Source organism: Sus scrofa, chromosome 7 (assembly GCF_000003025.6).
Source record: "Sus scrofa isolate TJ Tabasco breed Duroc chromosome 7, Sscrofa11.1, whole genome shotgun sequence".
In the NCBI taxonomy this organism is placed as follows: Eukaryota; Metazoa; Chordata; class Mammalia; order Artiodactyla; family Suidae; genus Sus; species Sus scrofa.
In genome coordinates this window covers 7,713,686-7,741,149 of record NC_010449.5, presented here as the reverse complement: position 1 = coordinate 7,741,149, position 27,464 = coordinate 7,713,686, and the positions used below count along the sequence as shown (strand labels likewise).

The window sequence follows — 27,464 nt, the reverse complement described above, 5'->3', positions numbered from 1 at the left end:
TGAGGTTTCGCTTCCCAAAGGTATCTCTGCCACCTGATTAACTTCTTTTTTTTTTTTTTTTTTTTTTTTTTTTTTTGGTCTACGTCCAAGACATACAAAAAGTTCCTGGGCCAGGAATCAAACTCATGCCACAGCAGTGGCAATGCTGGATTTTTAACCCACTATGCCACCAGGGAACTCCTTGATTAACTCTTTAGAATTCATTTTAGTGACTATTCTAGCAACTAGAACACTTGAAAATTACTCTAGTACAAACATACATACTAAAGCCAGATAAAAATAAGTTGTAAGTATCTCTATCTCAGGCATTTTCTAGTAGGGTGAATAATTTTTTTAAAAGCTATATTGAGTAAATACAGCAAAATATTTCATAGGGCTTCTTCTTATGGTATTTCTTAGTAAAATCATGATATCATGCCAAGTTCATCTGAGTCAAACACTTTAGTGAAGACTAATTGGATTTGGTCCAAGTTCTCAGCTTTCTAAAGATCTGGTTTAATACAGGGGTGGACTTAGACTATTCAGATAAGACTACAAAAATGATAGATTCCCATAAATTTTCCTCTCTCGGTTAGGCTTTGGATTGATACTCAGTATCAGTGAGTTTAAAGATAATACCACTAGACAAAAGGAGTGCAGACAGGAATTTTTCTTGTGGCTCAGTGGGTCAAGGATCTGGCCTTCTCACTGCAGTGGCTCAGGTCACTGCTGAAGCTTGAGTTCAGTCCTTGGCCTAGGATCCTCCACATACCTCAGGCATGGCCAAAAATAATTATATTTTTTTTAAAAAAGAGTGAAGATAGACATCCATCCATAACCCTAACTAGGCCACATGTGTGAGATCACCCCACCACAACTGGGCTGGAGCAGGAGTTTCTGCTTTGTTTCAGTGCTAACAGTTAATTTCCTCAGCTCTCCTCATTTGCAGAAAGTAGAATTCAGAGTTGCTATTGCTGGAGTTCCCACTGTGGCTCAGTGGTAATGAACCTTTCTAGTGTCCATGAGGATGTGGGTTTGATCCCTGGCCCTGCTCACTGGGTTAAGGATCTGGTGTTACCATGAGCTGAGCCACAGGTATGGCTCAGATCTGGCGTTGCTGTGGCTGTGACATGGGCCAGCAGCTGCAGCTCCAATGTGACCCTTAGCCTGGGAACGTCCGTATACTACAGGTGCAGCCCTAGGAAAAAAAAAAAAATCCAAGTTGCTATTGCCTTCTTTTCGTGAAGACTTTATTAAGATGATTAAGAGGCCTCTGAAATTGCATACTTCTCCCTTGGTCTCTGTTTCAACCTTTTAAATTTCGATTCACTCTCTTCTGGCAGAGTAAAGTATGTTGTCTCAGGAAAACATGTTCGTTTGGTTTTTTTCTATTTGTTTTGTCTTTTTTTTCCAGAAGTGGAGTAAAGGTGACTGACCTGTCCCCCAGCCAGTTCCGAAGGACATCCGTTAGTTTTAAATTGTTTGCTTAAGAGATTCAAAAAGTTACGAGGAGACCGACGCACGGGACCCAGGACAGTGCCAGCCCGAGGGGTCATTCACACCGTGGGAGTTAGCAAAGCGTGGTGGCCTTGAAGGACGCAAACATTTCAGTAGACTAGAGGGAAATGGGGAAAAAAAAAAATCTAATGATGAAGGCATTTCAGGGCATCTGCGGCAACTTAAAAGTTCAAAGGGGTTTTTTCTGTAGAACCCGCCTCCTGGGCGGTGGTCTCCGCTTCCTCTTACTCGTGTGGCCAGCAAAAAAAAAGTGAACCCTATGATCAAGTGGACTGAGACAAGTGCTCTGATTTAGTAAACTCTGTCTTGTCCTTCAGAGGCCACACTCAGACTCCAGAATCATTGTTCAAGGAAGATGCTTGACTCTGCGGACCTGTGGGTAAGGAGAAGGCTCCCGAAGAGGAAGCAGGAGTCCCATGAAACTGCTCTCCTCTAATCTAGAGAAAAGCGTAAAACCAAATGGAACACGTGATCCTGCAATTCCTTTGAAAATCCCTTTGCAAAGGAATGTGATACCCACACGTGACCCGAGTCCTTCAGCAGACCATGACGTGGGAACAGATTTCCTATGAGGGGGGACAGCGGATGATTCCGGAACTGGAAGCGGTCACCCTTGCAGAATATGCTTCAAAAATGCTTTTACAAGGGAAACAATTTCATCTAGCCTTGGCAAGCATACTTTCACCCCAGGAGAACTTAAAAGAGAGAAAAATCTTGAATCTGGCTCTGTCCAAAGTGTCCAGCATAGGGAGTTCCCTTCGTGGCTCAGCGGTTAACGAACCCAACCAGGATCCATGAGGATTCAGTTTCCATCCCTGGCCTCGCTCAGTGGGTTCAGGATCCAGCATTGCTGTGAGCTGTGGTGTATGTTGTAGACGCGGCTCAGATCCTGGGTTGCTGTGGCTGGGGTGTAGGCTGGTAGCTGTAGCTCCAATTCTGTCCCTAGCCTGGCAATCTCCATATGCCGCACGTGTGGCCCTAAAAATCAAAAACAGAAAAAAGGGGATCCAGCATGTTTTGAAAGATGTCAGTGGAGTAGCAGGCTCTTGAAAGTTCTGTTCAACACGAGACTGAAGATGACCGAGAAACCAACACCTTTTATCCAAAATACGTTTGACAGCCCACTGCAAGTCATGGCATGTGTCGATGCCATAAACCAGGACGGCAACCACAGCCTTCAGGTTCAGTGTGGCTTGATCGTGGTGGCCTGCAGAGATGGGTCCCCCGCCCACCCCCATTTCATGGACGCAGCCCTCTGTTCCCAGTACTGGGCCAAGGGGCTTCTGCGACTGGAAGAGTTCTCGAGGAAAAGACCCAAGATGTTCTGGAACCACACTGGGGGGCAGGATGCTGTCTGGGAGCTGTCAGCACTCGCCCAGAGTTTGGGAAGGTGCCCCACTCTCCTGCGAGCTCAGACGAGGTGCCACGGGATCTGAGAGCTGCATTAGCACGAGCTGAGCTAGCAGTTTGTTGAAATGTATTGTAACCAAACAGACAAAGGCAGAAAAGTTACATTTAAAGAGCTGGAATTCCACACATAAAAGACCAATAAGGCTACCTCTGACTGGCATTTACCCGAAAGAAAGGCCAGCAGGATTGGCACAGTGTTGGTGGCTCTTGGAATCACCCCCCACCCCCCGCATCGACCTTTCTGTGTCCCAGGCAGGATGCCCAGTCTCTGAACTGAGGCTGAGGTCAGGCGAGGTGTGCTGAGCGTGTCCCCAGGGCACAGCAGGAGGGAGGGGGCCACACCCCCACCCTGGGAGCGGGGAGCATGAGAGGTGGCATCAGCCAACCACCATAGCCAGTGCACTTTCATAAAACTTGTTTTATATGCTGGGGTTCTTGATGCTCCATTTTGGGGAAGAAGCTTCTAATGTAACTTTTTTTTTTTGTCTTTTTAGGGCTGCACCCATGGCATGTGGAGGTTCCCAGGCTAGGGGTCAAATCAGAGCTGTAGTTGCCGGCCACAGCCACGCCAGATCCGAGACGTGTCAGCAACCTACACCACAGCTCACGGCAACACCGAATCCTTAACCCACTGAGCTAGGCCAGGGATCGAACCCGAGTCCTCATTGGTACTAGTCAGATTCATTTCTGCTGCGCCACGACGGGACCTTCCCATTTAACATTTTTGAAAAATAGATATGCGATTCCTTACCCTCAAATAAGCATTGCTCTCTGGAAAGATGGAGCATGGGCATCATTACCGATGGCAGCACCTTGGGCATCCCATCAGATAACCCTCAGAAACAGTCAGGCTCCCGGTTGAGAGTTGTCATTGTAGGGATTTTGGTGGCTATGTCCTGGTTTGAGTCAAGGAATCGTGTACAAGGAGAAAATGTATTGGGTGTGTGATTTTCCAGCTTTGGGGCACAATAATAACATCTCTTTTTTCTTTGTGGGATAAATAATTAAATTGATTAGTTGTCACTGGGTTCAGGAAAGTTAAATAAATGCCCACTACAGTCCTGGGGAAGGCTCCCTGTTTTACGGAATAGATTAGCCTGTAAGTTACAGTTGCCGTCTTCACATAGTAGGGTGCTACAATCATTTTTCCCCCCTTCCTTAGCCATTATAAGACATCAAATACTAGATGTGAATTTAAAAAAAAAAAAAAAGGGTTATGAGGCCTCTATATTTATTAGTATGCTCTGAGTACTATGACAAGACAACATGGTAAGGTGCCCGGAGGTAGTCTGGCTACTGCATGCAGTGTTGTCCGGATGATAAAATTCTGTGTAGTCAGCAGCAGTTTATTTATCGAGGGCCAAACCTATGCAGGACTTGCTAGAGAGTTTAGAGGTGAGGTGAGGGTTGGGGGTGGAGGCTGAGTCCAAAGTTCCATGGTGCAAGGGTCTTTTCCTCAAAATGTGGGTCCTTAACGACCGCTGTGTATTGAAGTGCATAGTGTAGGAGTTCCCCTCCTGGCTCAGCGGAAACAACTCTGGCTAGGATCCATGAGGACGCAGGTTCGATCCCTGGCCTCGCTCAGTGGGTTAAGGATCCCACTGTGTGTTGCCATGTGCTGTGAGGTAGGTCGAAGACGTAGCTTGGATCCTCCGTGGCTGTGGCTGTGGTGTAGGCTACAGCTCCAACTGGACCCCTAGCCTGGAAACCTCCATATGCCGCAGGTGCAGCCCTAAACCAGACAAGCAAACAAAAAAAACCTTAAAGTGCATGGTGTAGGTTTCAAAGAGTAATGACCCCATTTTCTTTACATTATTATATACATATGATATCATTAAATTAGCGTTTGTTCAGAGACTACATTTCTGTTAGTTAATAATAACAATAAACTTTCCAAAGACCTTTGAATCTGATGAGATTCTCATTAGAATGACACAGAAACCTTGGGTGACATGGGATTTAAAAAAAAGGTGAGTCCGTCTAGAATATTAAATCAAATGTCTGCTATATGACACAGCAAGAAAGACAATCTGAATTAACATTTTAAGTCAAATTTTGACATAAGCTGCAGCATTTGTAGAACAACTAAATTACAAATAACATTTAACAGTACTAGTTAGAGTGGTGAGAAATTATATCAAGATTACTGTCATACACTTTTCTAACTCATCTAGTTTAATGAGAGAAATCAAATATTTCACTCAAAAAATTCTTCATAACTCGGTCTCCTTCTGAGTTCTTATTTCCATGGAAAGAACCAATCCCATCAAGGCCTGGTGGTAACTTTTCCTTTTCAAGTTGATACAGATCCAGTCAAGTGGCTGCAAGAGTAGGTTCAGAAGAAACCCACTAGGGTTTCTTGAACTGGGATGGCCACAGCTGACCTGTAGACATCATTTGAGAATGTCCTGCCAGGGCCAGGATTCCTAGGGACTGAGTCCTCGAAGGTAGGGCTCAATTTTCCTGTCTCAGACCTTTTCACTTGCTATTTTTTTTTTTTTTTTTCATCTGGAGGGATTTCACCTAGGTTTTCTCATGGCCTCATAGCCAGCTTGTTCTTTGTTTTGTTTTTAGGGCCATACCCGAAGCATATGGAGGCTCCCAGGCTAGGGGTCAAATAGGAGCTGTAGCTGCCAGCTTATACCACAGTCACAGCAATGCCAGATCTGAGCTACATCTTCGACCTACACCACAGCTCACAGCAACACCGGATCCTTAGCCCACTGATCAAGGCCAGGGATCCAACCCAAGTCCTCATGGATACTAGTGGGGTTCATTACCACAGAGCCATATGGGGAACTCCCATAGCCCCCTTATTCTGCCACCCAGATCTCAAGTCAGATGTCACCGGCTTTGGGAGACATCCTATCTCAAGTGCCTCCCACCACTCACTCTCATATTATTTCTTCATGATATTTCTCTAAAATTACTTTGTTTATTGTCTTATTCCTTCCTATTAAAACAGAAGCTTCCTTCCCATTAAAACAGAAGGAGCTATGGTGTTCACTTTTTTTTTTTTATAAGGGCCAAACCATAGATATTTGAGAATTTGAAGGCTCTACAATTTCTGTCACAACTATTCAACTCTGCCACTGTCGGACAATATATGAAAGCCACCACGGACAATATATAAATATATGCACATGGCTGTGTTCTAATAAAACTTTATTTACAAAAAAAAAAAACAAAAAAAAAAACCAGGCAACTGGCCAGAGTTGGCCTGTGGGTATAGTCAGCGAACCCTTGCTCTAGAATACTGTGCTGGAACAGAGCACTCAGTAATATTTTTCAGTGAATAAACATGAATCTCTTTTTACCTGGAATGATTGTTTACTTGTTAGCATATAGCAGGCAAGTGAGCAATATATATATGTATATATTGATTTGTCATAAATGCTTGGCCCTGATAACACTGAGTAAAAAGTGCACTAAATTTATTGAAGGTAATTGAGTTGCACCAGTGTGGCTTCGTCTGGTCTTACTCTTCGACTTATTATTTTTCATTTCTAAATGTATAGAGTTGCACTGCACCTCACAAGCCTTCATGCCTTGTAGTTGCCCAGCTTCGAGACCAAAAAAAAAAAAAAAAAAAAAAAAAAAAAATGCCGGGAAACAGCAACAAAGACATCTTATCAGGTAGGCAGTCTTAGAAGTCTGACACATAAGGTCCTGAAGCAATACCCCACCATGTACAGGAGCCAACAAGCCAAACACAGCAACAGTCTTTACTACTCAGGGGAGAAGGAGGCTACCTTTTACAGGGGGAATTGGTGTCAGGTTGGCTCATCAGTTACCAGGGCAACCAGCAGGGGGCAAGCACATAGGCTGTTACTGATTAAGCCTTGTAATTAAGAGGATTGGATAATCCTGTGAGTGAAGCAGGGCCCGGTCCAGCAGGGGATGTTCAGAGATCGAGAGAACAACCCTTTGGAGTGGCCTGACCGCACACGTAGGTACAGAGCTCTCTTTACACAAGGCAGAGTGTCCGGCCAGGGCAAGAATGGGATTTCCAGAGGCTGTTTCTATTGTTACTCTGGAGAAAAGCAGATTGATTTAAAGTCACAATAAATTATATGTAATCCAAGAGAATAAATAATAAAAAGGTGACATAACAGAAAGTTGATGGCTTATTAAATGATTTGTATTGATAAATAATTGGGAATTCATATTTTAGTTGGTATGAATGGTAAAGTACTATCCCAGTTTTCTGTGTTTATACAGGTAGAACCACTTCCTTTTTCCATTTAATGAACTAATCAGTGGGGGAAAAACCTTTTTTTACTTGCTGTCTCCTTTGTTCCTTTATTGTAGTGACAAGCCATAAAATAATATTTTAAGAAATAGATAACATATCAGTGACTTCTTAGGCCTTCTAGTTTGATAGTTGTTTTTAGATGATAAACATAAAATAATGATTACGGTAGTGGGAAGTATAAAGATAAGTCAAAATTTAAGAGTTCTACCTGTGGAGTTCCCTGGTGGCAAAGCGGGTTAAGGATCTAGTGCAATGGCTTGTGTCTCAGCTATGGCACAGGTTCAGTCCCTGACCTGGGACCTTCTGTATGCCGTGGGTGCAGGAAAAAAAAAAAAATTCCGTGTGTTAACTTGGTATACTTTGCAAGGTGTAGATGCCACCAATGGATCAATGGTACAGTCCCTGCAAGCAGACAGCAGAATGCTTAGAAACTGGTGGTCACACTTTTTTCCACTTAATGTTGTTAGAAAAATAGACTAAAGCTTTCTCTAATGATGGACTTGGGTTTTCAAAACCTGGTCCACAGCCTACCTGACAGCATCAGCGTCGTTTGTGATGCTTGTTAAAAATTTGCATTCCTGGTCTGCACCTGAGAACAACCGGATGCGCCCCAGGTCCCTGTAGTTGATTAAATCCTCAGGTGTAATTTACATATAATAATGTATGAGAATAACCATCTACATTGAGAATTCACATTTTGCCATATCAGATTAATGACACAGTAAAATTGACATCCAGTATTTTTACAGTTCAATATCCAAAGAATGTGGATGCTATTTGTACAGCTTTCAAAATATAACATGTAAAGAAATCTGGAAAATGAAGGGAAACTATGAAAAGATAACAATCATTCCATAACACTGCTATGGGGGGTGGCAGTGGGGGAAAAAAAAAACTAGTATTTGATGAATATTTGGGTGAATTTCCTTTCCGCACACATTCTTAGTGCTTTAAAAAGAGGAAAGGTCATGTAACACACATCTATTTTTTCACATCTTTCACTTAGGTGACAAAAAATTTTGAAAAATTAAAAACCTAGGATCTAAGATCCCTTACTTTCTGTTGACAGTTAAGTGTTAAACTAACCATTGGTGGCTTCAGCTGAGAAGCTCAAGGAATAAGATCATCCTCTGGAGGTGGAGTCGTGTGAGCAAAGGAATTTCTTGATCAGACATCGACTCCCAACCTCATCCCCAAAGGAGCTGGGCTGACCGCTGCATCTAACACCACACCCCACCAACCTGCAGCAGCAGGAGCCAGTCTCCCTTTAATGGGTTCTAGAAAACTTCGGAACCAGCTAAGACGAGGGCAGTGCCCTGGCGCTCGGCAGCTCCTTCCTCGCCCAGCTCCGCGGAGGAGGCGGTGGACAGAGGCCGGTGATGGGTGGGTTCTCCCCCAGGCTCTTCGAACGTTGAGCGGCCGAGAGCCGCGGGCACCGGCTGGGCCTGCAAATCGCCGCCCGCCCGGCAGGGGGCGCCGCGGGAGCAGCCAGGCGCCCGGGAGGGTCGCGCGAGGCCGCCCGGGGCAGCCGCCTCCCCAGCGCGCCCCTCCCCCGCCGCCCCGCTCGCCCCGGCGAGGGGAGGGGGCGGGGGCCGCGGGCGCCCGAAACGGCCCTGCGGCTCCGAGCGCCGCGCGGGAGCGGCGCGAGCTCGAGGGGGCGGGGAGGCGCGGGCGGCGGACGTGCGCGCGCCGGGCGTGGGTGTGGGTAAGAGGAGCGGGCGCGGCGGGAGCGCGGGGCAGAGGGACGCCGGCTACCCTGGACAGCGCGTCGCCGGCCGCCGAGGTCTCCGCGCCGCGGACCATGGTGAGTGGCGGCCGCGCGCTGCCACCGCGGCCGCCGCTCGCTCTTTCTTTCTCTCCGCGACCAACGCGCCGGGCGGGAAGGGGCCGAGCGGGCGGCGGCGCGGGAGCTGCGGGTTCGACCGCTGGAACCCGTCGCTGCCGGCGGGTCGGGCCGGGCCGCGTGGGCCTGGGGAGGGGGCGGCGAACGTTTGGGCGCGGGGCTCTCGGGCAGGACCGGCGCCCGCGGGTCTCGGGCACTTGGACCGAGTCGGCGGTCCCGCCGGGCACCTCGAGGCGCCGGCTCGCGTCCAGCCCCCTGTTGCATGCACGAGGCCGGCCGGCACCGGGATGCCCGCCAAACCGCCCGCTCCTCCCGCCGTGGCCATTGCCGCCCTCCCGCCTGCCTCCCGCAGCCGCGTTCCCCGCACTCGCTCCCCCCCGCCGCCCCCGCTCCCCTCGCGCGGGACCGACCCCGCCTCGGGAAATTCTGGCTGTGGGGCTCTAACGGTTGAATTCCTGCCTCCCCTGTGCTGCAATGCCGGGGGTGTGTCTGTGCGCCCCGGGTCTGCACAGTGGTGCCAGGGAGTGGGTTTCCATCTGTGTACTGGGATGGAGGGGCCGGCCTCTGCTGTGTTTTTTTCCAGCAACTCCGCTCTCTCCCGGTTTCCCAGGCTCCGACTCCGCTCTGAATTCATAACGCTTTCTGCTGGGCATTAAGCTCTGTTCCCAAAGAGAGAGGGGGGTGTGTGTGTCCCCGTGTGTCCGTCTCCCATGAGCTGCTTGAGTGTTGGCAGCAGAGCTTGGTTCTGTGACTACAAAAAAAAAAAGTGTGTGCCAAGCTCAAGGGACCAATCAGTGGTAGGCAAACCGTGAAGTCTCATTTGTCCTCAGTGGTCCATATTCTATCTTTGCTTCTCTCCTCCCTCCCATATGGTCTCCTCTCCACTTAAGGGCTTGTTAAAATATGCGAATCTGCCTTTTCCCGACTCCAGCTGACACCAATCAGTCCTAGATTTTACCCTCTCCACGCGTTCAGCACCGCTCTCTGCCTGATTATGCCTTCTCTGGCTACTCTTCCTGAAATTCCCGTGTTTCCTTCTGTGCCCAGCCTAGTTCATATTACCCTTGTCTGCCTAATTTTTTTTCTTTATTATTTAACTAGTTAGTTTACTGAGCTTACTGAACATATTCCTCGCCAGGAATATGTAAGTTTCCCCACCAGAATGTAAATTTCCCCACTATAATGTAAGTTTCGGTAGCGCAGACATGTTTGTCAGTTTTGTTCACTGCTGTATTTCTTACATAGCAGGTGCTCAATAGTTTAAAAAAAAAACAAAAAACCTCAGTAGAGCAGCAAATGAGAAACAGCGGTGCAACTACAGGGTAATTTATCCAATTAACAGTTGTGATAATGAGAACCTCAGGTGAAGCTGAGAGGAGGGATGCTCTTAGGAGGGATTCAGTTTGGTAGCCGTCTCTGATGCCTGGGTCTGTCACTTCCTGTCCTTGACTCTCTGACACCTGGGTGGACGGACACAGCATTTTTCAGGCTAACTGCCTGTGTCCTTCAGAGCCTGAACCTTTATTCCAAATGATTGTGAATTGTAACGAGTGAGGGAACAAGTCCAAGGCTATCTCCGAAACTGGATGGAGGAGTCGTGGGGATTAACCTAAAAGAGTCGAAATAAGGAGCAAGCTCTTATGTGCCACTCTGTGCCACCTTCAGAAAAGCATTTTTCAGAAACTTTGGGTCTTCAGAGGAGATCTTTTTAAATGTCCAAATTCAAGTCGTCTTACTTAAAAAATGTAGAATGTGAAGGTTCAGGGGATATAATCCATAAATTAGTGGTTCAATTCAGAGACACCTGTCTGGATCCAAGTCCAACACAAACAGCTTCTCATGATGTCTGCTAATTAGTCTTATTCCAAGCCAGAGTTGTTTTTATTTTTATTTATTTATTTTTGTCTTTTGTCTTTTTAGGGCCGCACCCATGGCACATGGAGGTTCCCAGGCTAGGGGTTGAATCGGAGCTACAGCTGCAGGCCTACACCACAGCCACAGCACGCCAGATCCCAGCTGTGTCTTTGACCTACACCGCAGTTCCCGGCAACGCTGGATCCTTAACCCACTGAGTGAGGCCAGGGATTGAACCCACAACCTCACGGTTCCTAGTCAGATTCATTTCCACTGCGCCATAACAGGAACTCCCCAAACCAGAGGTGGTGTTTTGTTTTTTGTTTTTTTTAATCTTTTGTTTTTCCGTTTTTATAGTATAACTTTATGGCAATCCTTTGATTGAAGCTTGGGGAGGTGTGTTTTTATAATCTGAGCCAGACTGCACACTGCTTAATAAAATTCACCTGGGAAAATTTCTGAAAATGGTGTGTTTATAGCCATCACTGAACAGGTCCTGTGGTTCTGTGTTTACTGTCTTGTGCAGATAGGTTGTAAAAATTAAAGGTAAAAAGGGAGAGTAAGTTTGTCTTTGAAATGAAAAGCAGTGGGCCAGCCAAATGTAAATGAGAGACCCCTCATTGTTACCCAGGATTACGTTTGTAGGAGAGTTTGCTGTGTTACGACTCGGGTCAAAATATCAAGCCTTTTTTCTTTCTGTTTTTCAAAAGCATAGTATTATCAAGGAGTATGAAATCCATTTTAAATGGATCCTGTGAGGTAACTTTAATTTTTGGTGCTGGAACAAAAGGCTGCACAATAATCCAGCTCCCTTCAGTTGAGGTATAATTGATTCCTTCAGAACATTTTAATCAGTTGGGGAGGTTCAGGTGCTTTCCTGGTCGGTAAGAGTGTGTAAAATTGTTAAGTGGATCCCAGCATGTGTCTGAAGGCAGAGCCTGCTTTTCAGAAGTGTGCCCAGGATCACCCAGTGGGACAGTCGGATGTGCTATACCTTGTAACTTGTCCCTTTTGGGTGATAGGCGGAGATGTTGCCTGAAGGCAAGAAGTTGCACCGGAAGCTTCTTTTTTAGGCTCCACGTGGGCAGAGTATGTCACCATCAGTAGCTCCTCATAATTCTCGTTACAAATTTGTACATGCAGTTTGTATTTTCTTAATCATATTAGAACATTGCTGGTATTTCAAGGACTCTGCCAGTGAACCCTTGTACTAAATTGTTAAATTGTAAATGATTAGATGTAAACTAACAGTTTAGTAATCGCAGAGTGTAAATGGCTTGGATGTTGATGTGGCAATTTGGAGCCCTAAGTGTGGAATCAGTCCTGGGTTTGAAACCCAGCACCAGCATTTAACTGTGACCTTGGGCAGATCAACTTCTTTAGACCTCCGTTTTTCCTCCTGTAAAAGAAGATGATAATGTTATTTCCTAAGGTTGCTTGGAGGAACAAATACGATAACGTGCTTAATGCAGCCAGCTTAGTGCTTGAGTGTTCAGTAAATATTAACTCTTTCAGTGACGTGTGTTCTCTCTCCCATATCTGTTTGCAGTTGAGACGCCTCTAAATGATGTCTGTGATTCTCCTCGGCGTTTTCCTCCCCTTCTGGGATCCTAAAATGTATCTAAAATTGCCCTATAAAGCAAATAGCACTTTCCAGGAGAACTACAGGGCAAGCCACCTACGTAGTTTTAAATTTTCTAGCAGTCACTTAGTAAAGAGACAGGTGAAATTAATTTCAGAGGTATTTTTAACCCAGTTAATAATGCAAATATTATTTCAACGTGTAGTGAATGTAAAAAAGTTTTGTATTTTTCCATAGACATCTTCACAATCTGGTGTGTGTTTCATGCTTACAGCACATTTGGTTCAGACTGGCCACAATTTCTCGAAAGGCACGTGTGCTTTGAGGCTACTGTGCTGGACAGAAGAGCTCTAGGTGATCCACACCTTCCAACTGCACCTTTTCTCTCCGAGCCCTTTCCACTCGTGAGAGCCGCATTGGCACCTTAAACCTAGCATCACCGAGAGAGAGCGAGCTGCTCATCTTTCAGGCTCCCCCTCTGCTCTCTTGCAGCTAGTAATTCCACCAGCTCTCAGGTCTACTGTGTCTGAAATCTGATTCTTACTTGCTTTTTTCCTTTATACTATTGTATAATATTCTCATATTTACTCAAAAGTACCTTTAACTCTCTCTTCCTCTCCAGCTCCCTTTCTTGCCTTTTCTTCTTTTCTCTCTTTTGTGGTCTCTTTGTTTTTAAACTTCTTTACTGGAAGCTTCTTTTCACCATCGTTTTCACTTAGTAGTAGCTTAATGCTGGGGGCTCTGGTCCTGATGCTTCCTTCCCTCCTCCTCCCCTGTGAGCCCCCTCCCCGCATTCTCGCCATTCTTTCGTCAGCTCTGCTTCATGCCAGGTCATAAATACTTGCTGTTGTGTCGCGTGTTTCCATGTCTGACACCTCTCCTTCATCAAATACCCAGAGAGATGGACTTGCCCTGATGATCCGATACTAAACTGATCCACCCAAGAAGCACAAGGGAGGAGAAAAATAAGCCATGGAAAGGAAAAGGAAATTATTTTTGAGCTTTATCTACTCCCTCTTAACTGTCAGTGGACCTGATAAAGAGCACAGCAGCAATAGCAGCAACCACCACAACCACCTGCATTACTCGGTGCCTGAGAGGGACAGGGCTCTTTCCTCCGTGCCTGGTGAACGAAGGCCCAGAGCCCAGGAACTGGCTTGGTTAGGGACCAGCTCTGTTCCCTTGATCAAGTCACTTGAGGACACTTGGTTACTCATCCGCAAAGTGGGTACTCTCTTTTTCACAGGCTCGTTGTGTCAGAATCGAAGGGGGCCTTTCCCGGGCTGCTCTCTCTGCTGGGTCTTTCCCCCGAGAACCGTGTGGCCGTCCTCCTAGCACCTTCCTGACTGGACTCACCCGAACCGCTGTACTTCACACCGGAACCCGCCCGGCCGTGCTCATTCTCCTCCTCTTAGGCTGCTCTTCTTTTCCTTCCATAAAACTAGCTGACACTTTGCTCATTTATGTAGCCCTCAGCACCTTCTAATAATTATTTCTGTGTTTTGTGGTCGCTTCCTACCTGAACACAAGCAGGTTTGTATTTGCGTTGCTCCGTAGTGTGTCTCAGGCAGCAAGACTAACACCTGACGTGCAGTAAATGCTGAGCAATAGTGAATAAGGTGAAGGCCAGTTCTGCTGAGTCCCACACGGTCCCTGCAAAGAACAGTCTCTCTGAATGCATTCTTTAAAATGTTCACAATTCAGTTTTTCGGTAGTAAGAGATGCTTCACCAATGCACATGTGTCTTTGGAAGCTCTTAGTAAGTGATGTGTCTGGATTCCTACAGCTGTACTTACAGTTGACAATTGTTATATTTATGGAAGGGGCCAGATTAGGTCATTATTTTTAAATAATGAAACCTATCATTTCATAAGTCCTTATTGAGATCAAAATGTGTATGCATTTCTAGAATTATATTGGCATTTCATAATTGTAGACCAGGCTGTGTTATGTTGTTTTCACATAATGAAATCTGTAATTAATAGCCTTAACGTTTTTACTGAAATTAAAAATGAGTATTTATCTTTTTTTTTTTTTTCCCACTGTACAGCAAGGGGGTCAGGTTATCCTTATATGTATACATTACAATTACATTTTTTCCCCCACCCTTTCTTCTGTTGCAACATGAGTATCTAGACAAAGTTCTCAATGCTATTCAGCAGGATCTCCTTGTAAATCTATTCTAAGTTGTGTCTGATAAGCCCAAGCTCCCGATCCCTCCCACTCCCTCCCCCTCCCATCAGGCAGCCACAAGTCTCTTCTCCAAGTCCATGATTTTCTTTTCTGAGGAGATGTTCATTTGTGCTGGATATTAGATTCCAGTTATAAGTGATATCATATGGTATTTGTCTTTGTCTTTCTGGCTCACTTCACTCAGGATGAGATTCTCTAGTTCCATCCATGTTGCTGCAAATGGCATTATGTCATTCCTTTTTATGGCTGAGTAGTATTCCATTGTGTATATATACCACCTCTTCTGAATCCAATCATCTGTCGATGGACATTTGGGTTGTTTCCATGTCCTGGCTATTGTGAATAGTGCTGCAATGAACATGCGGGTGCACGTGTCTCTTTTAAGGAGAGTTTTGTCCGGATAGATGCCCAAGAGTGGGATTGCGGGGTCATATGGAAGTTCTATGTATAGATTTCTAAGGTATCTCCAAACTGTTCTCCATAGTGGCTGTACCAGTTTACATTCCCACCAGCAGTGCAGGAGGGTTCCCTTTTCGCCACAGCTCCTCCAGCACTTGTTATTTGTGGATTTATTGATGATGGCCATTCTGACTGGTGTGAGGTGGTATCTCATGGTAGTTTTGATTTGCATTTCTCTTATAATCAGCGATGTTGAGCATTTTTTCATGTGTTTGTTGGCCATCTGTGTATCTTCTTTGGAGAAATGTCTATTCAGGTCTTTTGCCCATTTTTCCATTGATTGATTGGCTTTTTTGCTGTTGGGTTGTATAAGTTGTTTATATATTCTAGAGATTAAGCCCTTGTCAGTTGCATCATTTGAAACTGTTTTCTCCCATTCTGTAAGTTGTCTTTTTGTTTTCTTTTTGGTTTCCTTTGTTGTTCAAAAGCTTTTCAGTTTGATGAGGTCCCATGGGTTTATTTTTGCTCTAATTTCTATTGCTTTGGGAGACTGACCTGAGAAAATATTCAAAAAATGAGTATTTATCTTAATAGTTATATAAACAAAGCTATAATTCGTTCATTTACTGAATATTTTAACTTTTTTGGCTTTGTGTTATCACTTAAATACACCTCAAGTATAGTAATACTTTATATTTATTAATAACTTAAATTGTTTTGGAGTTCCCGTTGTGGCTCAGTGGTTAGCGAACCCAACTAGGAACCATGAGGATGCGGGTTTGATCCCTGGCCTCTCCTAGTGGGTTAATGATCTGTTGTGGCCCTGAGCTGTGGTGTAGGTCACAGACGTGGCTCGGAGCTGGTGTTGCTGTGGTGTAGGCCGGCAGCTACAGCTCCGATTGGATCCCTAGCCTGGGAACCTCCATATGCCATGGGTGTGGCCCTAGAAAAGACAAAAATAAATAAATTTTTGTCTTTGCATTTTTAAACACATCATTTCTTTCAAAGCTTCACAAGACGTTTGAGAGAGACAAGTGCTGTATCACTATGCTGACTTTAGGGGTGAAAAAATTGAATTTCAAAGAAAATAAATGATTTACCCAAGGTCACAAAACCAGGCATAAAACTTCTGATTCCTAAAATCTCACCTCTTCTGCTAATCTATGTAGCTTTATCCAAGAACCAGCGTAAATGTACTCCTCTCGTATAAGTGTGAGGAAGGAATAGCGTTCTTTCTCATTGCTCTAGATGAGAATAGAAAAATCAGAATGACTTTGCCGTTAACCTCATGAATCATAAGAATAGATAGATGGGGAGGACTATGTATACACACATACATTTAAATATAATATATACCTAAAGATTTGTTTCATATACATATGGAAAAGGGAGCATAGAGGGAAGTTATTCTCAACAGAGGTGCTCAGGAACAACATATATGCACATCTGAGTTACCCTCCTTCCCAGTGGCATAAAGAGGGGGACGCCCATGTGGCAGACAGTTAAGGAATTTACAAGGGGAGCAGTCTGTCTTTGAGTAGAATGACCACAGTATTAAGACATTGATCACAGGTCAGTGGTAGCTTTGCACATGCATTTTAGTTTCGTAATGAGAGTTCATTTGGGTTTATTTCCAATACTTTAAATATGTAAAGTGTTGATTTTTCTATAAGGCTAAGTAGAATTTGATGAATAGAATCTTTAATACATGTTACAGATACTTGGGGGGGGGGCTTTTTTGGAGGGGAAGCATCAAAAAGTTTATTGACCATTACACGGAAGAGTTAGCTTAAAAATTAACTCAAGGGAGTTCCCATCATGGCGCAGTGGAAACGAACCTGACTAGGAACCATGAGGTTATGGGTTCGATCCCGGGCCTTGCTCAGTGGGTTAAGGATCCGGTGTTGCCATGAGCTGTGGTGTAGGTCACAGACGTGGCTCAGATCCTGGTTGCTGTGGCTCTGGCGTAGGTCGGTGGCTACACCTCCGATTCAACCCCTAGCCTGGGAACCTCCATATGCCGCAGATGCGGCCCTGAAAAGACAAAAGCCAAAAAAAAAAAAAAAAAAAAGAAAAGAAAAAAAAAATTAAGCCTTTCAGGAAGAACTCAGAAGGTGTCCATAGTGCAAACATCAGTCAGGCCATTTTCTGCTCTCCGGACGGATGGGTTCTGACCAGCTGACTGTCCCCGCCTCCGGGAGCTCCGTGCAGGGTTCTCCAAGGCGCCGTGGGAAGAAAGAGGATGGCTGTTCTCTGACCTTCTCTGCTCCTGTTCCAGATTTCTGCCAGGGAAGCACTCGTTCTCTGGGAGCCAGCAGCTCCCTTGCTTCTCGGAAATGCAGGTGTTGTGACTGTTGGGATGTCAGCCTCGGAGCTGGGCCCGCGGCAGGGTGCTTGGGGCTGGCAGAAAAATACCCAGTGACCACAACTGCTCTTCCAGGCTGTTTCACACCCCTTTCTCCAGAGGCTGGGGGGCCGTTAGTCCTTATTTTCGGGGGAAGCCTAAGCCCCTTTCCTCTGGCCTTTTGTGTCACAAGTCGTTCTGGGGTTTACTGCCTGAAGTCTGTTTCAAAGTCGCCAGTGTAAAGCACACTGGCTTCCCTGTCATGTACGCCGCGTTTATTAACAACAGCGCGGCTGTTACATCGACCCCGTGAACGCCCTGCCCCTACCATTGAAGTGCTGCCGTGTCCCGTTTGTAAATCAGGTTAGCTATACTGGAAATCTTTTTCTTCCTACAATTTAAAATAAGTGAAGGCATTCTCCTGTGGCACAGGGGGTCAAGGGTCCCGCACTGTCCCTTCAGCTGCTCGCTGCGGCCTGGGTTCAGTCCCTGGCCCAGGAACTGCCACGGGCAGACCATCATCATCATCACAGTAATAATAGTAATAAGTGGACACATCCCTGTTGTAATAGATTTCTGAAAAGAACGCTGATTTTATTGGTGCTTGCTTCGTGAAGGTAGAGCTAATGCCTGCAGCCGTCTTAAGCCCTTGGCGCAGACTTTGTGATTGATGGGTTGCATTCATTCTTCTTTGGACGAAAAGGGAAATGTTTGCTGCATTGAATACCGTGTGCTTTAAAGTCGCTACCAGGGAGACATGCGAGTACATCGCCTCAGTAAACTTGTGAGTGGCTCTGCCCATTGGCTCACGCACTCGGCACATGATCCACCACAGGCAGCGGGCTAGGCACTGCCCATTGGCACATGATCCACAACAGGCAGCGGGCTAGGCACTGCCCGTTGGCACATGATCCACAACAGGCAGCGGGCTAGGCACTGGCGACTTAAGTAGAAAAGACAGTCCTGGAGTTCCTGTTGTGGATCCACCGTTGTCTCTGAGGATGTGGGTTCGATCCCTGGCCTCGCTCAGTGGGTTATGGCTTCAGTAGTTGCCACACACAGCTGCAGCTTCGTTTCAACCCCTAGCCTGGGGAACTTCCATGTGCCTCAGGTACAGCTGTAAAAAGAAAAACAAGACAGTCCCTGCTCTAAGAAATCAGCAGTGCAGTGGGAGAATCTCTTGTGTCCTCCCGTGGGAACAGATGAATAGGTCAGGAGTTGAGTCTTCAAGTCACTCAGGCCAGTAACTGTCTTTGTGTCAAATTTTACTATTAAGAATACAGAACACTAAGGTGACTAGTTGTGTTATCTCACACACACACACACACACCATCTAAACCCTGCAGCATGGGTAACTTTTGCTTTATCAGGCCAAGAATGTGGTCGGAGCCCGGAGTGCCTGGTAATTGAAAGAGCCAGAGTCATTGGGATTGCTAAAGCTGAGGTCAGGATTGTGTGTGTGACACCGGAGTGCCCAAAAGGACAAGGCGCCTCAGCGAGGGGAGACAGCGTCAAGCCAGGTGTCTGAGAGCCTCCGTGGGTAGAAGGAGCGTGAACTTTGCCATCAGACAGCTGTGTTTAAATGCACGTTCAGGTTTGGTGCAACCACACGTCCTGAGTCAGAATCAGGTGCACACGAATTTAGAATCGTGTGTCTAGGGACGCAAAAGAATGAAGGGTTGACTTTCTAACAAGAATGTTTAGTGTGTGGTCGTGAAGGAGTTGGAATTAGCACTGAATCTTGAAGAGGCTGGGTTTTGATATGTGGGAGAAAGGAGAAAGGTAGAATCGAGCAGAACCTTCATTTAGGGAAATAACTTGGTAAGGACCCAGAGGCAATAATGAATATATCTGAGAAAATGAGTGCAGCGTATGGCCAAGGCCCCGTCTTTGCAGAGCCTGGCAAAGAAGAGACGCTCAATAAAGATGTGAGTTTTTGAGGGCTGAGGACCAACAGGGTTATGGGCTGGATTAAGGCCAACTTTGAAGAGTCTTGAATCTGAACTTAGGAAGTTTCTTCTAGATTTTGTAAATCAGGTTTTTAACGAGGACGGTCAAACGATGAAAGCTCTAGTTAGGAAGATTAATCAGGTTTCCATTATATCTGGGGTTGGGAGAGGCTGAACTAATATATTCTTCTCATTTTCTTGGTGTCACCTTCTGAAAACTTTTACTACACCCTCCTGGGGTCAGTTCTCTACTCCATTTATCTCGTCTATGGAAGTATATTAACACATAGTGAAGATGGCATCAAACAAGGTGATATGTAAAGTCTCTCATAATATACAAGCCAGTGGATAGTAGGTGCTCAGAACTGGTGGCCATTTACCTGCAGAAACTTCATCATGTTTATCTGTAGAAACCCAACTTTTTTCTGTATGCTTCAGATAGAGATTTTTTAAAAATCTGACTTGATTGATCTATATGTATTTACATTTAAAATTTTTTTCACATTCCTGAGGTAGTGGATTTTAGTTTTAACATTCAAAACTTTCTGGAGAGAATGAAAAAGTGATAGACTTCTTATTTTTGGTTCCTTTTCTTTCGGCTCTGTGAATTCCGTTAGAGAAAAATGAAGAGCTAAGCTATGTGCTTGTTTCAGAATAGTTTTGTTGATTAGTTCTCATCTATAGATGCACTCATAAAACTGAGAGTATTTTGAAAATTGTTTCATGAATTTAAGTCACAACTTTAGAAAATCCTAAGAGCGCCACATAATCAGATTAAACTTGAGCTGTTTGCCTAACTGCCTACATCACATTGCCCACGTCTTGAGCTTCTTAATGTACCTAATCTAATGCCTTAACCCCTAAAAATGTACGAGAACACGGGTCTTCCACATGCTCTTAGCCGCTGGGTTATCATTACTTCAATTACTAAAACCCTCTGTGTAGAAGATTTTTGGATTTGTGTGAGGAAAGAACACATACACAGAGAGCTTTTATGATGATGATGATTTTTTATGGACACACAGCTTATCTTTTTTTTTTTTTTTTTTTTACGGCCACCCCTGTGGCATATGGAAGTTGCTGGGCCAGGTATTGAATCTGAGCCACAGCTTGGACCTACACCGAAGCGGTGGCAACCCTGGATTCATGAACCCACTGCACCGGGCGGAGAATTGAATTGAACCTGTGCCTCTGTGGCAACCCAAGCCACTGCAGTCGGCTTCTTAGCCCACTGTGCCACAGCAGGAACTCCTCACACTGCTGCTTTTCCTGTTTGTTTGTTTTTTTTTCTTTTTTCTTTTTCTTGTCAGTTTAGAAGTAGCGGAAATTGATTAGAAAGTTAAGTGTATGCGTGACACCAAAATGGGCGGGTAATGTGAGCCTGACTTCACGATCTGTGAGAGGACAGCGTTAAAAGAGGCTAAGATCACGTGGGCAAAGACGACAGACACGGTGGACGTATCGAGGGTGCCGAATAGACCCGCCCGGCTGGTGTGAAGTTGTTGCTGATGCCTGGTGTGGGCCAGGCCCGAGAGGGCTTTGAACCGAACAAAATGAAGTCTTCGGGTTTCTGGTCCAAAGTCCACCGCCTTCCCCATGATCGAGTAGACACCAAACTTGATGATCAGCGTCTTCTCCACGTTGGCCCCAAGTTTTCTGGTCCTTGCATGGTCAAACCAGGACTATCATGGCACAGTGGAAATGAGCAAAAAGGCAGTAACATACCCTACAATATGGAAAACCGTCTCGGGCTTCACCTTTCCCCTGTATTTCTGTTCTTAGGACGTGCAGAAAAAGCCCCTTCTCAAGGCTCATTAACTCGCTGACCTCAGTGGGCGTGGTGTGGGTCTTAGTCCACCCTTGTCGTATTGTTCTGGGGCTGCTCTTGGGCTTCGGTCACACGGTTTAGTTGTTGAGCAGGTCTGCTTTCCTGAGTGATCATTGACTCACAGGGGTCTCCCATACTCTTCATCCTACTCAATGAATGCGCCCCGAGTGGGATTGGCCATTTAATCACCTGCTCTGTCCTTTTAGGCTGGCTCTGTCAAGGGTGTGACAGTAGGCCCCAGAACTGGGATTTCAAAGTGCAGGTCTCTTAAGTGTCTACTTAGCATGCACCCATCAGAGATGCTTTTAAACAGGAAGTCATCTGCTCTTCACTGTGAAGTTAGGAGTACTTTTCTCGTTTTATAGATAACAAGGCTGTTAGGGATAATCATTTTATAGATAACAAGGCTGTTAATAGTTTGCCCAAAGGTTTTGCTGCTGCTTAGAGTCAGAGCAGCAGAGTTTTTGCTGCTACTTTAGAACCCTTGTAAAACTCCCATTCTTGGCAAGGAATCACACTGAATGCTGTGCTACTACCTCTTTTAACCATGACCCACACACCCCAGACACAGGATTGGCTAAGAATAGTCACCGCCTGGAGTTCCCGTCGTGGCACAGCGGGAACAAATGTGACTAGGAACCATGAGGTTGCAGGTTCGATCCCTGGCCTTGCTCAGTAGGTTAAGGATCTGGTGTTGCCGTGAGCTGCGGTGTAGGTCACAGATGCAGCTCAGATCTCACGTGGCTGTGGTTTGGGCTGGCAGCTGTAGCTCCAATTCGACCTCTAGCCTGGGAACCTCCGTGTGCCATGGGTACAGCCATAAATACACACACACACAAGAATAGTTACCACCTGAATAAGTGGCGAGAAGATGCAGCGTTCCTCTAAAGGGTGGTGGTTTATCATTTACCAGCTCTGTGAAGTTAGCCAAGCTGGTCACTTCTCGAAGCCTCACTTTCCTGATCTGTCAAGGGAGGTGAAAATACCTATCTTATACAGTAGCTGAGAGAATTAAGTGAAACAATAGTATGTAATATGCCCCGTAAATACAACAGCTGATACCTAATCAACACATTCTCACTATTCTCATTTATTATTACAGTTATCATCGGTAGTTTCTGTAATGAAATCAGTGACATCGGGGTAATTCTGAAGTTAGCAATTCCTTGACATTATTTTAAAATTTAAAAAATGCAAAAACACGCTTCAGGACACCTGTAGGTAACTAATGAGGAAGAGTGTATGCTTTTCTTTGTGAACCAATCAGTAAGTAAAGGAAGAAGAGAGCCATCAACTTGTAGGCAGTTCTCTTCCGGTGGAAATAGACTGAGTGAAGCCATCTGATCACAGAGCGGCCTGTTTGTCCCCACCTGCTTCTAGGCTGCGGTCAGATCTCTGTAAAGTGGCCAAACTGAAGAGTCTGAGAAATGTAAGTCGGGCAGTGGTTCCTCAGGGCAGCCCCACCAAGGGAGGCCTACATGTGCCAGGACAAGGACCTGTTTTAATCTGTTAGGGAGTTAAAATGCTGCATCCAGATCTCGAGCAAAACCAAATCCCCGAGGAGGAAGAGACACCCTGTGTGCAAAGTAACTTACACATTGTTAGGAAGAAACCCGAAGTCCCCATTTGGTTAATGGAAGAGAAATCTATGTGTCTGTACATTTCCCCCCAGTAAAAAGTCCAGGTTAGGTCCTTTTGGGGCGGTGGTCCTGGGGCGGGGCGGAGGGGGGGGGGCTACTTTTTAACTAGGCTCAGGCAAAAGGGATTGGTTCTGTCAGTGGAAATACGGCTTTCAGAGTGAGAGGTGGTGGTTGTACCACATCCTGAAAATGTTCACTTCTGAAGGCTCTATTTTAAAAAGGGGGGGGAGGGGGTCCCATTGTGGCACAGCGGAAACGAATCCGACTAGGAACCATGAGGTTGAGGGTTCGATCCCTGGCCTCGCTCAGTGGGTTAAGGATCCGGCGTTGCCATGAGCTGTGGTGTAGGTCGCAGACATGTCTTGGATCCTGTGTTGCTGTGGCTGTGGTGTAGGCCGGTGGCTACAGCTCTGATTAGACCCCTAGCCTGGGAACCTCCATATGCTGCAGGTGTGGCCCTAAAAAAAAAAAAAAGGACAAAAAGACCAAAAAAAAAAAAAAAAAAAGATGTTGAGAGAGTTCCCATTGTGGTGAAGCAGAAATGAATCCGACTAGTACCCATGCGGATGTGGGTTGGATCCCTGGCCTCACTCAGTGGGTCGAGGAATCTGGTGAGCTGTGGTGTGGGTCCCTGACGCGGCTCGGATCTGGCGTTGCTGTGGCCGTGGGGTAGGCCAGCAGCTGCAGCTCCAGCTATTCGACCCCCTAGCCTGGGAACCTCCGTATGCCTTGGATGCTGCCCTAAAAAGACAAAAAAAAAAAAGATGTTGACAAACTGGAATAAATTCAGAAGCGAATGTTCAGGAAGGTTAGAGTGCCTGCTGTTTGCATGAACCTGTGACTGGTACTTAGTATACTGGGCTAATGCTTTCGGAAGGAGGAAGAAAGGAAGCCCAGAGGCCAGAGCGCCGAGGAAGGGAAGGGGGCGTGGGAGCAGGGGACTTTACTGAGGCTCTTTAGGAAACGGGAAGGCCTGGTGTGAAATGTCATCAAATATCCGAAGGGGTGTCATGCGAAAGAAAGATGGTACTAGGTGTCTGTGATCCCGTTACCAAGGCCAGGCTCCCACTGCCTGTCGCAGGACAGGCCAGTGAATTGAGGTGGCGGGGCACGAAGAGCGGCTTTACTGGGAAAGCCAGCAGAGGGGAGGGAGAAGGTGGTGCTAGTTTCTTTTACAGAACAGAGAGGGAGAGGTGAGGAGGTAAAGTAAAAAGGCCCCTAAGTTGTCCCAGAGATTTCCCGGTTCTGGGGGGGATCTCTGTAAGGTTCTTCTTCCCTGCAGGCCAGGTGCAGGTGGGCCTGGTCGGGCTGTTTCCCCTGAGCTTAAACAAAGGTATTTCAGCTTAATGCTCAAGCATGGGAGGTAGGGCTGCCGGGGATGGGCTGTTATGTCTACTTTGAGCTGTAGGCATCAGCCCTTTAGTGATTAACTGGTGGCAAACACCATAGGATACAAAGGTTAAAGTAAAAGAAACATTCAGCATGGAGTCAGATTTGTTAGGAAAGAACTAGGATTGATAGGTAACCATTGAATGGAGAAATATTTTTTTTTTTTTTAGCCCCAAATAAGAGTTTCCTAAAAATGAAAAATCTTTCAAAATAGGCCACGCTACCTTGCCAAGTAGTGAGAAGTCTTTCTCTAGATTCTTGCCAGTAGGATAGGTGAATTTCTATCAGAATTACTGTAGAAAGCAATTATTTTCACCTTTGGGTAGAAAGTTCAATTAGATGTCTCCGATTCTCTGATTTTTATGAGAGCCAGTAAACTCCTTGAGTCATCTGAGACTTAAAAATCATTTGTGTGTTTCCTTTCTGTATTTCTATCCTTAGCAAAAAGGCTGGGCCATGCAGCGCTAATTCTTAGGCCTTTATGGTACTGTGTGATAGGAAAGCAATCCTTACAAAGAAACATGTTAATTTTTAATATGTTATTTTTCCTGAAAGATAGAAGGGTAAGCTTAAGAAATGAAGAAATTGCATCAAAACTTTTCAGTTATTATCTTACCTAATGATATTACATCTCTGTGTAAGGAAAGGTAGTTACTTTTTAGAAAGACACTCTGTTAGATATATAACATTAACAGTCCGTGTAGCTGTGTTAATGTCTATATGAAGAAATCAGGCTACAGTTTATAAGTTGGCAATAAATCCTGTTATTTCCTCAAGTTCCCATGTGTTGGATACATACAAAGCTAGAGACTCTTTTGTATGAGTTAAGAGTGTAGCCAAAGACACAATTTCATTTTCATTAATCCAGTGATCATACTGGGCATACTGCAAAGGTATATTTATTTTATTGATGGTAAAATGTAATTGGACATCTTTAGCATAGATAGCAATGTTCCATGACTACTTACTTGTCTTATAAAGTCTGTTTCTAGGAGTTCCTGCCATGGCTCAGGGGTTAACGAATCTGACTAGGAACCATGAGGTTGCAGGTTCAATCCCTGGCCTTGCTCAGTGGGTTAAGGATCCGGCGTTGCTGTGAGCTGTGGTGTAGGTCACAGATGGCTCAGATCCTGCGTGGCTGTGGCTGTGGCTGTGGCTGTGGCGTAGGTTGGCGGCCATGGCTCTGATTAGACCCCTAGCCTGGGAACCTGCGTATGCCGAAGGTGTGGCCCTAGAAAAGACAAAAAGACGAAATAAATAAAGTCTGTTTGTAGGTAAATGACATTCAGCAGCAGCTAATTTTGTCCATAAGAAGGGAGGTTCCCCCCCCCGTATTATGTAAATGAGGTTCAAGGCCATAGTACTTGTTGGTGCCAAAGTCAAGACGAGAACCTGAGTCTCTTAATCTCCCCCCTACACACACACACACCTCCCTCTTAAATCCAGTGCTTTCTGCCTCATTATAATGATCACCGACTTTATAGTGAAGCAGTAATCGTTACTAAGTGGGTGGATGTGTGGGCATTTCTTTTAAAGAGATTTCCGTGGATTGGGAAAGCCTGTTTGGTTAAACAGGCTCCTTAATTGATGTGTATATAACCTTGAGTCCATCCTACTTCTGACATCCTGCTAAGTGCACGCAGGTTATCCTTATGGATTTGACCTGAATATGTTTTATTCTAAAATATTTTATCCTCAACTAAAATAACTTGCTGTCATGGAGTTAAGTAGCATTCTTTGTGAACATATTAAGTGACTTCTCTCTTAGGAAATTCTAGAGATTGAAGAAATAGCAGCTAGAACGAACAACTAAGTGAAAAGTAGACTACTTGCTTTAGTTTTTCAAAAGGAAGAGTTAGAGAAAGTGGGAGAGCGGTGAGCGTGTGTGTGAATTACAAGGTTTTCCTTGCTGATTGTTTACCAGCTGCGTCGTGGCACTTGGCTTGGTGAACTTGAGTTCTCTATTAATGAGACTGTGGACATGAGGAAAATACTGATAAAGAGCTTCCGTTTCCCCACGATGTTTAGTTCGCCTCGTGAAACCAAGGAGGCTCTCTGTTTGAGAACTGGCTTCTTGGTGGCTGTCGCAGAGATCTGTACCGGAACTCCGAACCCAAGTCCAGGATTAATGGACGGAGTTGGCTGGTCCCTCCTGTTACAGCCGAGGAGGCTCCCAGAGGCGTTCCTACCCCCGCTGCCCAGCTGCAGCCCGGGGTCGCTGACGTTTTGGCCCAGCTTGTCGCCGGCCACGGCGCTCATTCCCATTTTCAGCCCTTGGTCTCTTTAAAACTCTGCTCACTAGTTGGCCAGGCTTACTTTCAAACAAACAACACTCACAGTCTGACATCTCCTCCTTTAACTTTTCTCATTGTCTAAATCCAGCACACATTTTCACACCGTTGCACAGGGAACTTTTTGTCTCTGTGTCTCCAGAGACTGAGTTGGGCCACAGTTTGAGAAACAGCTAGAACCACTGATCAGGTGAGCTGACGAGTGAAGAGGCAGTGGTCTCATAACTGTTATGCGCCTTCCTGAAAACAGGGTCGCATCCAGTACCTTCTCAACTAAAACTCTGGAATGTTTCTCACCCACCCCTCCCACTGCCCAGAATCACTGCCCATTCATGGCACTGAATCTAGCCTTCCTCTTTTAGAGACTAGGAGGAAAAACACTGTAATACAAACCTTTTAGAGCTGCATCAGCTCAAGTGTTATCATCCTTATAATGATTCAGTCCTAAAAGGCAGTATTTAAAAAGGAAAATAAAAAACTTTTGAGTACTGAAAGGCTCAAACTAGCATGTGCAAAGACCTCTGCCAAGAAAATGTTTTTAAAATCACAAGATCATGCATATAATAAATAGTGTATGTTTTATTTTATAGAAGTCAACTAGTTTTTTTTTCATTGTGCAGATTTTTTTTCTTATTTTTTAATTTTATTGGAGTATAGTTGACCTACAGGGTTGTGTTAGTTTCAGGTGTACAGCAAAGTGACTCCCTCATACATATAAACATACCCAATCTTTTTTTCCGTATAGGTTATTACAAACTATTGAGCAGATTTTCAGAGGTCAACTAGTTTCTAACATAGACAAAGGAATAGATAGATGGATGCACACACTTTTAAAAGAAAATTTAGTAATATTCTCTTAAATTATTTATTGACTTAAAAAACTTGTGCTTTAATACTATTTTAACTTTTATGATTCAATTATGATTGTTTCAAATAGGCATTTGCTTTTTTTTTTTTAAGGACCATACTCTCAGCATATGGAGGTTCCCA

The 27,464-nt window shown here is 45.2% G+C and overlaps 2 protein-coding genes and 1 pseudogene across 5 annotated transcripts in view; all 3 read left to right on the top strand.

Annotated features, from left to right (window-relative positions):
- LOC106504317 (collagen alpha-1(I) chain-like) overlaps window positions 1-4,102 on the top strand; it is a 37,900-nt gene extending 33,798 nt beyond the window's left edge. Inside the window, exon 4 of the mRNA XM_013977423.2 lies at window positions 1,394-4,102. The gene's annotated coding sequence lies outside the window, so the exon portion shown is untranslated. The remainder of the gene's footprint in view (window positions 1-1,393) is intronic.
- LOC100738622 lies at window positions 1,663-2,319 on the top strand (annotated as a pseudogene).
- ELOVL2 (ELOVL fatty acid elongase 2) overlaps window positions 8,797-27,464 on the top strand; it is an 80,647-nt gene continuing 61,979 nt past the window's right edge. Inside the window, exon 1 of one of the 4 annotated variants that reach the window (XM_021100180.1) lies at window positions 8,797-8,966. In XM_021100180.1, coding sequence (XP_020955839.1) covers window positions 8,964-8,966 — 3 coding nt within the window. In that variant the 5' untranslated portion in view covers window positions 8,797-8,963. The remainder of the gene's footprint in view (window positions 8,967-27,464) is intronic. The other 3 variants (XM_021100182.1, XM_021100179.1, XM_021100181.1) reach the window with 3 other exon arrangements.